Here is a 14,635-nt window from a genome sequence, read left to right as displayed (position 1 = left end):
GTTCACGTCCCCAAGAGGATGAGCGAGACTGAGAAATGCAGGATGTGTGTGCGTGTGTGCGTGCGTGCATGTGTGTGTGACAGAGACAGAAACCACACCTTCTCACTACCGACAGCTGTACTGTCACAGCTCTGCACACACTCACAGACAGACAGACAGACGTGTGCATGAGGGGGAAATGCCTGTTCCTAGAAGGCATTGTGACAGCACATTGACCTGGACCCACACGCCCAGTTCCCTCAGGACATACCGCCATAATAATTATAAAAATAATAATACTTAGTAGTGTTCCACTGTAGTCTGATTCTGCCCTTATCAGTGCATTTTCTGTTCTCTCAATGTCCCCCCCTCCACACACAAATGAAATGACCTCTAATGACCTCTTAAACACCCAGAATGCAAAGCTCTTGAGTGCACAGCAGCAGTGAGTCAGGTGCAGTGCCTGGTTACACAGATTTCAGTATGCGCAGACCATATGCGCAGGCCGCATGCGCAGACTGTATGCGCAGACTTCACAGACCATAATGATCACACTACATTTAATAATTCAATCTATTAAATCTGACACAAATATTTTTACTGGGTGATATCACAAAGGTGTAGGTGTAGAAAGGTGTAGAGTCTGTGTAGAGCCTGCGTAGTGTTTGAGTATTGTTTGTGCAGTGTTCAGTAGTGTCTGCATAGTGTATGTGTAGTCTCTGCCTAGTGTTTGTGCACTGTTTGTAGAGTGTCTGTGTAGTGGCTGTGTAGTGTTGTAGTATTGTTTGTGCAGTGTTCGAGTAGTGTCTGCATAGTGTATGTGTAGTGCCTGTGCAGTGTTTTAGTATTGTTTGTGCAGTGTCTGTGTAGTGCCTGTGTAGTGTTTTAGTATTGTTTGTGCAGTGTCTGTGCAGGGCTGTGTAGTGTTTGCATAGTGTCAAATGAGACCTCAGTTATGAAACTGATATGTATGTTGGGCTGGTCTCAGTTATAAAGCTAATGTGTGTGTTTGGGGCAGGTCTTGGTTATAAAGCTGAATCCATTCTGGAATGCACAAATACGGGACTCCTGAAGATCTGAGTCCTGATACTGAGCTCTGCTATAGAAACAATATTCAAACACTGCACAAACAACACAAACACAACACAGATACTACACAGACACTACACAAACACAACACAGATACTACACAGACACTACACAAACAATACTAAAACACTACACAAACATTACACAGATACTACACAGACACTACGCAAACAATACTCAAACACTACACAAACATAACAGACACTACACAGACAATACTCAAACACTACACAAACACAACACAGATACTACACAGACACTACACAAACAATACTCAAACACTACACAAACATAACACAGACACTACAGACAATGCTCAAACACTACACAAACATAACAGACACTACACAGACAATACTCAAACACTACACAAACACAACACAGATACTACACAGACACTACACAAACAGTACTCAAACACTACACAAACATAACAGACACTACACAGACAATACTCAAACACTACACAAACACTACACAGACACAACACAGACACTACACAAATCTGAATTCAGCTCATCACACCAGCAGAAATGTCTCAGGTCTCATAAAACATATTTTTCTTGAAGGTCAACAGACAAGTCTGCAAGTCATTTTCACATATTTATTTTAAGAAAAATAAAACAACTAAGCAAACTCAAATTATGCAAAAAAAAAAAAGTGACCAGTAAAATCCCAGAGAGAGAAGTTCCCCTTTTCCACACGGAAGCGAATGTACAAAGCAGCCAGCCGGCGGGGGAGAAGGAGCACACACACACACACACACACACACACACTCTCTCTCACACACACGCACATACACACACACACACACTCTCACACACACACACACACACACACACACACACACACTCTCTCGCACGCACGCACACGCACCCACTCACCCTCACACTCATGCACACACACACACACACACACACTCACCACCACCCACACCATCACACCCACCACCACACTCACGCGCACACACACACACACACCTCACACCACCACACACACACACCACCACACCACACACACACACACACACACCCACACACACACACACACACACACTGCACTAATAAAAACAGGTAAAGGGCTGAACACCACAGGGCACCAGCTCTTTCCCTCCTTGCAGCTGGTCGGTCTGAAAGGTGGGGACGGACTACACTACTCTCTCTTTCTCACACTCACACTCACACTCACACTCACACTCACACTCACACTCACACTCACACTCACACATCACACACACACACTCACACATCACACTCACACTCCACCATCTCACACCACACACACACACACACACACACACGAGCCACACCACACACACACACCACACACCACACACACACACACTCACACTCACACACTCACACACTCACACACTCACACACTCACACACTCACACACTCACACACTCACACACTCACACTCACACTCACACTGAGGGGTGAGGGGGCTCATGTTCGGATGTAGTGCAGCAGGGGGGTCCCAGAGGAGTCCGTCTCCGTGTAGTGAGGGCTGGGGGAGAAGGCTGTGGGCGAGCTGGGGGAGTACTCTGCAGAGGGCAAAGTCACGGTTACTCAACTCAAACCATCTCTCCTTCATGCCGGATGCATGTCCGGATGATCAAAATCAGATGAGACGACACTTCATACATGAATTCCACAAGAAATACACACAGATCAATTGCAATTAACCATATGTCAAAGTTAACACTGCAAACACTGACAAACCAAGTGCAACATACTATAAATGTTAAATAGACAGAATTTCAGTGTAGTAAGTAAACCTAGAGTAAGCTGAACTTTAAGTTTGATAGCTAAACTACAGTTAACTGGAGAAAGTATTATGATAGGAGGAGACAGGCAGCAGAAGATAAGCAGTGGCATTCTCAAGCACAAGGTCTGAGTGACAGATATTAGACTGCACATCTGTGTGTGAGCCGTTGATGGTTAAATACAGCAGGAAAGCCTTTATGTACAGCTGTGTCTCCTAAGACATGGATGTAAAAGGCAAACACATAGAGCCTTTTTAAACATCTGCTTCTCTCCTCAATCCAAGGAGCCTCCAGGATTCACATCACCAAGCGTGCGTGTGTGTGTGTCTGTGTGTGTGTGTGTGTGTGGTGTGTGGGCTGTGTGTGTGATTGACGAGTGTGGTGTGGTGTGGTATGTGTGTGCACGTGTGTGTGTAGTGTGAGGTGTGTGTGTAGTGCACGTGAGTGTGTGTGTGTGCTGTGAGTGTGTGTAGGTGTGTGCACGTGTGTGTGTGTGTGGCCTCGGTGTGTGTGTATGTGCCCAGTGTGTGTGCGATGTGATGTGTGTATGTGTGTGTGCACGTGTGTGGGTGTGTTGTGTGTGTGTGTGTTGGCACGTGAGTGTGTGTGTGTGGTAGTAGTGTATGTGTGTGTGTGTGTGTGTGTGTGTATGTGTGCGTGGGTGTGTGCGTGCGTGTGTGTGTGTGTACAGTATTCTCTTCTAGCCTCTTCCTGAAAGACTTCCATGAGCCATGGCCATGTATCATGTGACAGGGCTGGGGGGGATTTGGTGATTTGAGCTTCACAGAATGGGACAATGACAGGAGTATCAGCGGGGGGGGGGGGGATTCCTGCGCTCCTAAGGAATGTGAGGAGAGGTGAGAAAACTCCTGCAGCATTCCGACCACAAAGGCCCCGCATGACATCATCGCCCTGTGCCACCGTTACCCAGGAAACTGCCACTGACCAGCTGGGCTCGCAGATATAGCATCACTAAACCAGCCCAACCGCCACAACTCACTAACCAGCTTCTACCAGCTCACTAACCAGCTTCTACCAGTTCACTAACCAGCTTCTACCAGCTCACTAACCAGCTTCTACCAGTTCACTAACCAGCTTCTACCAGTTCACTAACCAGCTTCTACCAGCTCATCAACCAGCTTCTACCAGCTCACTAACCAGCTTCTACCAGCTCATCAACCAGCTTCTACCAGCTCACTAACCAGCTTCTACCAGCCACTAACCAGCTTCTACCAGCACACTAACCAGCTTCTACCAGTCACTAACCAGCTTCTACCAGCACACTAACCAGCTTCTACCAGCTCACTAACCAGCTTCTACCAGCTCACTAACCAGCTTCTACCAGCTCACTAACCAGCTTCTACCAGCTCACTAACCAGTTTCTACCAGCTCACTAACCAGTTTCTACCAGCTCACTAACCAGCTTCTACCAGCTCACTAACCAGCTTCTACCAGCTCACCAACCAGCTTCTACCAGCACACTAACCAGCTTCTACCAGTTCACTAACCAGCTTCTACCAGCACACAAACCAGCTTCTACCAGCTCACTAACCAGTTCTACCAGTCACTAACCAGCTTCTACCAGCCACTAACCAGCTTCTACCAGCTCACTAACCAAGCTTTACCAGCACTAACCAGTTTCTACCAGCCACACTAACCAGTTACTACCAGCCACAACAGAAGACGCTTTCTACAGTTCTCTACTAACAGCTTCTACCACACTAACCAGTTCTACCAGTTCACTAACAGTTCTACCAGCTCACTAACCAGCTTCTACAGCCACTAACCAGCTTCTACCAGTGTCTACAGCTAACCAGCTTCTACCAGCCACAACCAGCTTCTACCAGCTCAAACAGCTTAGTACTAACATTCAGACACAGTCTAAGTCACTAACCGTTGTATCTACAGCTCCTAACCAGTTTAAGCAACAGTTCTACCACTACAAGCTCACAACAAACTGCTTAGTACCTGATGACCATTGCAGACAGGGACAGTGACTGTAGGGTTAATTTCATGAACATTTGTATGGAGCATGCATGGTACAACTAAAACAAAGGCTTCTGTTGTTCTTGTCAAAAGTGTTTTCCTAATAAATTCTTTGGGTTTGTTCTGGTTTAGAACAGACATGAAGAGCAGCAGTATCAAGCGTTAAATGACACAGCAAGGGGGTGGGGTGAAGGGAGGGGCCTTGTGGTCTTACCACGCCCACTGTTCATCCTCATCTGCCTGGCCAGGGCGTCAGATGGAGTCTGCTGGGACACCTTCACCTCGGGCTCCGCTAGAGAGAGAGAGAGAGAGAGAGAGAGAGGGGGGGGGAGGAGAGGAGAGAGGAGGAGGAGGAGGGAGGAGAGGAGAGGAGGGAGAGAGAGAGAGAGAGAGGGAGAGGAGAGAGAGGGAGAGAGAGAGAGGGAGAGGGAGGGAGGGAGGGAAAGAGAGACAAAGAGGGAGTGAGAAACTGAGGGAAACTATGCCACTGTGTAAATGAAGGACGGATATAACTGACTTAAGCGCAGCGTGACACAAACAACCCCCCCCCCCCCCCAGTACAAACGATCTGTGAACGGAGACAGCAGTACTAGCATAAGGTAGCAACCTGATCCTGACCAACAACGTAAACACATCAGCTTCAATAATCCCCACACAGGCTCATTTTACAGCAATAGCAGTTACCATATCTACAGAAAGAAATGCACTACATGCACACTATCCATGCAGTATAAATGCACACTGACTGCACTGCTAATGCACTGACTCACAGTATAAGCACACTGACGACTATAATGCACACTGACTATGACGACAGTATAATGCACACTGCTATTACACTGACTGCACATATATGCACTGACTGCCAGTATAAATGCACTGACTGCACAGTATAAGCACACTGACTGCCAGTATAAATGCACACTGACTGCACTGCATAAATGCACACTGACTGCACAGTATAAATGCACACTGACTGCACTGCATAAATGCACACTGACTACACTGACTGCACAGTATAAATGCACACTGACTACGCAGTATAAATGCACACTGACTGCACAGTATAAATGCACACTGACTGCGCAGTATAAATGCACACTGACTGCACAGTATAAATGCACACTGACTGCACAGTATAAATGCACACTGACTGTGCAGTGTAAATGCACACTGACTGCACAGTATAAATGTACCCTGACTACACAGTATAAACGCACACTGACTGCGCAGTATAAATGCACACTGACTGCACTGTATAAATGTACACTGACTACACTGACTGCGCAGTATAAATGCACACTGACTGCGCAGTATAAATGCACACTGACTGCACTGACTGCGCAGTATAAACGCACACAGGCAGCTGCAGAATGAAATGTGAATAGAATTAACTACACAGACAATAACCATCAAAAATAAGAAATGACAGCACAGCAGAGCTCATTAACTGTGTAAATATGAGCAGGTCCTGCGGTCAGAGCAGGAGCTGCACGTGATGTTAGCACGCAGGTACACGCCGCGCTTACTGTCGTTGCTATAGAAGGTGTCCATCATGGTTTCGTTGCCGCTGTCGGGCAGGGTTCCGTCCCGCCTCCCGTTGAGGGGTGCGCTGAGGGGGGGGGCGGGCTCCTTGGCCCGGGGGGCGCTCCTCTTGCTCTTGCGGGTGCTGATGCGGATCACCCCGTGCACCAGCCGGCACTCGGCCTCCTGCTCCTCCAGGTTGTAGTCCTGGGCGATGCTGTAGATCAGGTCGCTGATCTCGTTGGTCTTGCGGGAGAAGGACGAGTCGGAGGTGCACTTGGCCAGCTGGTCGATCTGGTGCAGCTTGTAGAGCTCCAGCAGCTTCTTGGTGATGAGCGAGTCGATGTCGGTGCCGCTGTCGCTCAGGTCGTCCAGGAAGTCCAGCTCCTCGCGGGAGTACACGCTGGTGACGCTGGTGTTGCTGACGGGCCGCTGGCTCTCCCCCCCCGCCCGGGCCCCGGGGGGGCGGCTGCGCCGGGGGGGTCCCACGGCCGCGTAGTCCACCTTCTTGCCGCCGATGCGCAAGTCGCCGTAGCGGAAGCTGTCGGAGGGGAGCAGCTTGAGCGGCTGCGCCGGCCGGGGCTCCTGCCGCACGGCGCCCGTCGTCATGGCCACGCCGTTGGGGGGGCAGTCCTGGGGGTCGGGCGGGGCGGGGTCGTCGGTGGAGGTCTCGCGGTTCGGGGAGGAGAGGCAGGGTTCGCGGGACCCGTACAGGCCGCAGGTCACGATGCAGCAGAAGAGCGCGCGACACCCCCCCCACCCCGGGGGGGTGCAGGGGCCGCACGTGCGCACGGCCGGGGCCGAGTCTGCCGACCCCGGAATGAACCCCAGCGTCTCCGAGTCCCGCCCGTTAGCGCTGCGGGGGTGCGGCTTGCGCCCCTGCGCCATGTCCGTCAGGCGGGACGGCTCCAGGCACGGTTCCCGTGACGACTCCTGACTGGCACTGCTGTCCCGGGACTGTGCCCGGCTGCGACGCTGCCCCTCACCCGCCGCCCGGCCCGTCTGCCCGCCGTGGGGGCGGGGCTTCTGCACACTCCCTGCACTGTTGCCAGGCATGGCTCACCAGGTCCACCACCTGCACAAAACACACAACACACAACTACAGCAAAACTACAGCAAGACACAACACACAACTACAGCAAAACTACACAACTACAGCAAAACTACAGCAATACACACAACACACAACTATAGCAAAACTACAGCAATACACACAACACACAACTATAGCAAAACTACAGCAATACACACAACTACAGCAAAACTACAGCAATACACACAACACGCTCAACACTACAGCAAAACTACAGCAAAACACACAACTACAGCAAAACTACAGCAATACACACAACACACAACTACAGCAATACACACAACACTACAACAAAACTATGTAACGCACACAGTGTCCTTACACACAATCAACACCCTGCAGTATCGTATTCAATATTTAATCATAAATACATTCCACAGACCACAACACACTCTTAAAAATATATTTTAATCTCTGAATGCAGTAAGTTGTATATTTGCTCATATGTGAATCCATAATTAAAACAGTTAAAATATTTCATTTTAATATACATTTATACACACACAGACACACGTGCGCACGCACGCACACATGCACACACGCACACATGCGCACATTACATTACATTACAGGCATTTGGCAGACGCTCTTATCCAGAGCGACGTACAACAAAGTGTATAACCATAACCAGGAACAAGTATGACGAAACCCCTAGAGAGAAGTACCGGTCCAAGTACAGGGAACAACCGCATAGTTCAACTTGGACCCTGATGGTAAACTGATTAACACTAACAACGAGAACGGCAACAACGCAATCTATGGAAAAATAAAAATAAATAAAAATACAAGTAGTCGTTAAGACAGGCGCATCAACTAAGTCACCTAAGTCACATGCGCACACACGCACTTGCACTCACTACAAATATCTTAAGCTCAGTTCATTTTGTCAGCTCTGAAAGCATCACTGTTGTCAAAGAATAGAATTAATTACATAAAGATTATTATTCCAGCAAAGTAAATTAAGGTAACAGTGATCAAGAAAATAAACCAATGCACCAGTAACAGCATTGAGCATACAGGAATGTAGTTTTCAGCTGAAGTCATTTAATAATAAAAAGTTAGACAGAATAACTGTATAAGATACATGCACTCATGTCACCAGCAGAACATAAAAGCCCTGAAGTGTCTTTGGGTAAGTGAGAGAGAGAGTGTGTGTGTGTGTGTGTGTGTGTGTGTGTGCGCATGTGCATGTACGTTTGTACTTTTGGGAAGTAAGTCTTAGAATCAGGAAACCGAAGCATTAACAATGAAGACGTCATGTGATAAGGTGTACCAAGTCACAAAAAACAAAGATGAGTCAAAAGGTATTGCATGATCAATTCCAGGTACAAAATATGAAGCAACGTTCACTTCACCAGTCCGCACTAGAGCCTGACCATGCCCTTCATTTCAGACAGCACATTGCAGTTTCACCAAGTCTTACAGCATCAAACATTCCAGGTTGCAAAGACACATGTTCACATTTCAGATCTAACGAACCCTAACCCTAACACAAACACCTATGTTCACCAGCATGTCTTTGGCCTGTGGGAGGAAACCCACGCAGACACAGGGAGAACATGCAAACTCCACACAGAAAGGCCCCAAGCCGAGATTCAAAACCCACGACCTTCTTGCTGTGAGGCGACAGTGCTACCCACTGCACCACCATGCCGCCCCATCCACCTAACTAACCCTAATCCTAACTCTAACACAAAGACCTACGCTCACCTTTCAGATCTAACTAACCCGAACACAAAGACCTATGCTCACCTTTCAGATCTAACTAACCCTAATCCTAACCCTAACACAAAGACCTATGTTCACCTTTCAGATCTAACTAACCCTAATCCTAACCCTAACACAAAGACCTACGTTCACCTTTTAGATCTAACTAACCCAAATCCTAACCCTAACTCAAACACGTTTACTTCTGTATCTGTTTCTTCCACTGTGTAAAGGGCAAAAATGTTTTGACACAAATGTTTGCCATTTTCAGTGGCTTTGTTACCTGAAAACACGTCAGAAACCAGTCTGTTCCAGAGAAGGACAGTCTCACCTGTGGAGGACAGGTGCAGTCTCACCTGCCTGCCATACAAAACCGCAAAGCTTCATGTATCTCAAAAGCAAGAAAATGCACTTCAGGCAAACCCAAAGCAGGTGGTACTGCCCGGTTCTGCCCCCAGAGCCCAGGCATATGTGCAGATTAATTTCACATTTATTCTCGAGCGTAAATGTAAACATGGGTTCATACGGTGCCGCTGCTTCTTTCCTTTCGCCCAGCGGCCTCAGGACGCATGCGGCAGGGGGAAGAGCAGAGGGACGAGTAGGGGGAAGAGCAGGGGGAGGAGCAAGGGGAAGAGCAGGGGGACGAGCAGGGGGAAGAGCAGAGGGACGAGTAGGGGGAAGAGCAGAGGAGGAGCAGGGAAGGCAGGGAAGAGCAGGGGGACGAGCAGGGGGAAGAGCGGGAGAGAGGGGAGGAGCAGGGGGAAGAGCAGGGGGACGGAGGCAGGGGAGGAGCAGGGGGAAGAGCAGGGGGAGGAGCAGGGGGAAGAGCAGGGGGACGAGCAGGGGGACGAGCAGGGGGACGAGCAGGGGGAGGAGCAGGGGGAAGAGCAGGGGGAGGAGCAGGGGGACGAGCAGGGGGAAGAGCAGGGGGAGGAGCAGGGGGGAAGGGCTCCAGCTGCTAATTAGATTAAATGCACATTCTGAAGAAAGCCTGAGTTCTGTACATGCATACAGCCCATGTAGCCATGACGATACTGAGCAAGCTGCTTTAGAGGAACCTGAGATGCATTTTCTTTCTTTGAGCTACAAGCCCCAGAATGCCCGATTCCTGCCACTGGAAAGCTGGCAGGTCATCAGAAACTCTACAGCATCCTTACCCACACACAACACCCGTCCAGGGCAAACTGAAAACACGCACTAAAACTGAAATAAGATTCAGAACCCCTGAAAGAGAGCAGTCCCTTTTACAGAGGACTAGCGTCAGACTCATGAAGCTTAACCTGGCGAGGGTTGAAACACTCAGGGGCCCAATCAGTGACACGGATTCTCCCAGGAGAGCACACGATTGGTCACTGTGAATTAGAGCAGTGTGGAACTGGCCGTACGGACGCATGCATGCAGACACGTACGCATGTACGCATGGACACACACACGCACACACGGACACACAAATGCAGACACGTACACACGCACGTACATACACACACACACGCACACAAGCAAAAAACTCAAATAACACAAGGAACTCCCCACATGCAGGAGAAACTCAAACACAAGAAGAACTCGCTACACACAGCCTGAACTGTAAAATATATGCCTTCCTGTCTCTGTTGGCGCTGCTCCATGGGTTGCCTCCATGTGTAAACTGGAAGCCATTTTAGGCGTGTTAGCCAGGCCTTCTTCAATAACAGCAACATCGCAGTGGTCCCAGCAGGACAGGGAAAGCTTACTGTCACCCTAACTCTAAACGTGTCACAGTTAAAGTCCAGCACACGGCCAATCCGCCGCTTCCCCTGGTGCTACAGAAGAATGAATCCCCGATGTAAGAGGGTTCTGGGTCAACAGAGGCAACCTGCAGTGAGCCGCAGCTGAAGTGACAGCGAGCTCCACCTCCATCCAGCTGGGATCCAGCAGGATCCTTCTCACATCACCAGGATCCTTCTCACATCACCAGGATCCTTCTCACATCACCAGCTTTGAGACAGCACGCTCCAGCTCCATCAACTATGCCAGGCTGGGTTCACTTAGTCATGGAAGAGTGGTGCTGTAACCCTCCTGCAGAGTCACAGCGGGGTAGACAGTGGCATTGCTGTTTCAGGCTGTACTGGACCCCAGCAGCGGCCCAACACCCTGTTATACCGGTGTCTATTTCTGTGCTCAGTGTACTGTATGTAATTATGAATGCAAGTACGGTGATCTACATACAGTAGAGTTTTTGAGTAACAAAGTGACTATATTCCAGGGAAAATGTTTTTTTGTCGAGCATAAACGCCTGTTGTATATACATAGGAAGCATCTGCTAGGGGTTCCAGTTTACTCCTGTCGCATGTTCTCCAACCTTCTCTGTCTGCAGCTGTAGTCGACAGCAGCGTTTCGAATTATTAAAAGAATTAAAACTGTGGCGCGTTGTCGGGTCGGTTCATTACGTCCAGTACAGACGAAGCTAGAGACGCCCACGTTGTGTTCTGTGTGCCGGTAGCATTTACACCTTAAATCGCACTTTGACAAAGTCATGCGAAATCAGAGTTCAGTATTTAATCATTTTACTAACGCAACTGAAGGTCTGTTTACATGCTATGACAAACTCACTACTCACGGCACACGACGAACGAAAACATGAACGATCGGGGAGGCTCTAACTCAGGCAATATACAGATATGGATAAGTTCACTGAACATATGAATTAAAAAGTACAATCGCGGCACAGTTGTTATGTCTTTTAACCCAAACATGGAACAATTGTGTTTTCACAAAATATTTCCTCACGATTCAGAGTGGCTAAACAGGTTGTACGGTAACGCGGCCTATGCCGTCCGTAGCTGCAGATGTCGTTTTTTAATAGGCTAAACAACTGACCGCGCGCATGCATAACACAGAACGGACAAACAGGATTTCACAATGTGACAGATTCTGTTGGACACAAAGGACACGTATCCCAAACAGAGAACTTATTTGGAGAAGGTAGGCTGCCTGAAACGTGCAAAAGGGTGTAGGTTCGTGTTCCTGACCTGCTCCATTTTCGGTCGACCTGTTTTGTTTCACGTGTGTGATAGTTTTGCTGATGTGTACAGTTTGCTTTAAATACACGAAAGTTGATTCAATTAACTTCGGGCTTCAGGTTTGCACTTACCGCATAGGAATAAATAGTCTTGGTCTTCGTCGTTACTTTCTGTTCTCCTTTAGTTCCGGAAGTCAAAACAGAACTCTTCCTTTAGATGTTTAACTTGTTTGACTTGAAATGCGCTGAACTTTCCCCCTCAGTCACGCCCGCGGTGGCCGGTACGTTGCCTTTTCCTGTCCGAAAACTCAGATTAACGAGACAGGAGACACTAAAGGTCCAGTTTGCCGCCAGTTGTGTCGGTAAATTGGGACGAGTGCTGCGCTCCCTTGTCTTTCCGTATGTTACCTGCGGCTACAGGTAAATCCCGCACCCACCCACAAGTTGGGGATGACGTCATATGTCACTTATTGTGCGCTTGCGAACGTGCAATGTCTATTTGCTTTAAGTGTTTTAAGATGTTTGTTTTTTTAAAACTGACATTTCTGTTGATCACGAGGGAGTTTAATTGCAACTTCATAAGAGTCGGGATCAAATGTAATCTGATCTGTAAGAGTAAATATAAATATAGACTAGGCTCCTCGGTCAGAATTGATTTAACACCAAATGTGTATGTACCTATATTTCTTAACTATCTCCACTCGTGCCAAAATGATTTAGCTCGAGGCGGTAGGTGGCTTGTAGACAATTCCCAAGTGTCTTTATAGAAACTGCCACGCGCAGCTTTAGAGGAGTAACCAGGGGCTCGTGCTGGTTTAGTCCATTTGGGGTGAAAGCAGCACGCGGTAGAGAAGACTGGTGAAGGCTGGACTGCAAGTCTGTGTGCTTCTCCCCTCTCCACAGCAGCTCGTGGCATCTCTCTGTCCGTTCTCCCCAGTGACCTCCTCTTCATCTCCACCTGTGTGTATCAGCGATACCTGCCCTCGCGTACCGTACCCCGTTACGGATAATTTTATCATCTATCACGAACATTTACCCCTACGGTCTGTGAGATAAATAAAGCAGTGCATGAAGTTATGTATTTTTAAGAACTCGGGCTCAGAATGAAAAATAATTCGTAAAACCATGCAGAGTAAATGCCCTCAATGCGCACCATTGAACCACGACTTGACGCTAGATGGCACCAGTGTTGAATATGAGGTAAATTAGGTATGTACCAATATAAATATACAGTATCAGATAGCCTCCATTAAATCGCGATTGTGTTCCTTGCAGTCCACACTGAGAACGTATACATAACGTAATATAATACATATATTACGTTATGTATACCGATTTATTACTGCCGTCGTCTAACCTATGTCAGGCATCGTATTCTGGAAATGCTAACAATGGTATTTATTAATAGTGACATCTAAGCCAAAATTTAAAATTGCATTAACCGATTCGATTGAAGAATAGGTTTTTTGGCATTATTATTATTATTATTTTTTTTTTCAAATTTTAAGTCAATGTTCTAGAACCCATTTGGTTTCAATTACCAGTGGTGAATGCCACATCAGCATTAGAATGTTCAGTTTTCCATGAAGAACATTTTAATCACATTTGTGATCTTATACGTTATATGTGATTGCTAAAAAAGACTTTAGAATTGTGGGTATATATTAATGACACATTTCGTTTGGTATTTTGAATAAAATAACGAAACAAGACTATCCGGTATGGACTGCCCACTTGCAGTCCTAAATATAGAATTCTCAGAAACATTTTCCGTTACAATAGCAAGATATCGACAATGCGGGAGGCATTTATCAAATACTTCATTTAATTGTATGTACAAAACCCCTGACATTTTAAAGAAGCTATAAATACATGGCATAATTAGTTACCACCATGTCTCGTCATTAATCATACAGCTTCCCGCGTTTGTTCAAATGGAGAAGGTGGTCCCGCGAGAGCAGCCGTAGCGCTGATATCAGCCCCATCATGTTCTGATCGATTTTTATCTCTGACATCAATGAATAGACGGCACATAACTTTCTCCCAGGGAATAAACACAAGACCGAAATACAGGTGATAGGCGGAAAAAAGTTAAACTTGAGAAAATGGTCACAGAAAATTAAAGATTCGGCCATGCAAAACATCAAACCTCTGGTAAAAACATAACATAACACAACATCACATAACACACCCTAACATAACACAATCTAACACAAAGGAACACAATATAACATAGCACAAGACAAAACTAGAGAACCTGACATGACACAACACGACACAAAGTAACATAACATGAGGAGAATAGGCCATTCAGCCCAACAATGCTCACCATTTTCCGAACTAAATTAGTGCTCTGATTACCTACATACTAGATAGTATCTAACACTGTATCAAGCCTGGTCTTGAAAATCCCCAGAGTTTCTGCCTCTACTGCATGACCTGGCAGGATATTCCACACATTGAAAAACAAAAATTCTTCATGTCTGTACAA

At 47.3% G+C, this 14,635-nt stretch overlaps 1 protein-coding gene and 1 long non-coding RNA gene across 5 annotated transcripts in view; one reads left to right on the top strand and one right to left on the bottom strand.

Moving 5' to 3' along the window:
• Window positions 1-1,658: 1,658 nt before the first annotated feature.
• Window positions 1,659-12,477, bottom strand: kdf1a (keratinocyte differentiation factor 1a). 3 transcript variants are annotated; one of them, XM_064334085.1, is made up of 6 exons: window positions 12,277-12,477; window positions 6,352-7,421; window positions 5,037-5,114; window positions 2,396-2,614; window positions 2,121-2,287; window positions 1,659-1,959 (listed from the first exon to the last, which is right to left on the bottom strand). In XM_064334085.1, the coding sequence occupies exons 2-4, from the start codon at window positions 7,400-7,402 to the stop codon at window positions 2,517-2,519; spliced, it is 1,227 nt and encodes a 408-aa protein (XP_064190155.1). In that variant the 5' UTR covers window positions 7,403-7,421; window positions 12,277-12,477; the 3' UTR covers window positions 1,659-1,959; window positions 2,121-2,287; window positions 2,396-2,516. The 3 variants fall into 3 exon arrangements, with proteins under 3 accessions (XP_064190155.1, XP_064190223.1, XP_064190317.1); XM_064334153.1 differs by having other exon boundaries at window positions 1,659-1,883; XM_064334247.1 differs by lacking the exon at window positions 12,277-12,477 and adding an exon at window positions 12,117-12,231.
• Window positions 11,766-14,635, top strand: part of LOC135254311 (uncharacterized) — a 14,519-nt gene continuing 11,649 nt past the window's right edge. The window contains exon 1 of one of the 2 annotated variants that reach the window (XR_010329856.1): window positions 11,766-12,107. This is a non-coding gene — a long non-coding RNA (uncharacterized LOC135254311). Of the gene's footprint in view, window positions 12,108-12,463; window positions 12,565-14,635 lie in introns of those variants that run through there. The other variant, XR_010329867.1, reaches the window with a different exon arrangement.

Source organism: Anguilla rostrata, chromosome 1, assembly GCF_018555375.3.
Source record: "Anguilla rostrata isolate EN2019 chromosome 1, ASM1855537v3, whole genome shotgun sequence".
NCBI classification, from domain to species: domain Eukaryota; kingdom Metazoa; phylum Chordata; class Actinopteri; order Anguilliformes; family Anguillidae; genus Anguilla; species Anguilla rostrata.
This window is presented reverse-complemented; position numbering and strand designations above follow the sequence as displayed.

Coding starts and splice junctions, on each gene's coding strand:
- kdf1a (XM_064334085.1), bottom strand. CDS start 7,402: ATGCCTGGCAACAGTGCAGGGAGTGTGCAGAAGCCCCGCCCCCACGGC. Junction 5,115..6,351: donor CACCTTCTATAGCAACGACA/GTAAGCGCGGCG, acceptor CTCTCTCTCTAG/CGGAGCCCGAGGTGAAGGTG. Junction 2,615..5,036: donor GAGGATGAACAGTGGGCGTG/GTAAGACCACAA, acceptor TGCCCTCTGCAG/AGTACTCCCCCAGCTCGCCC.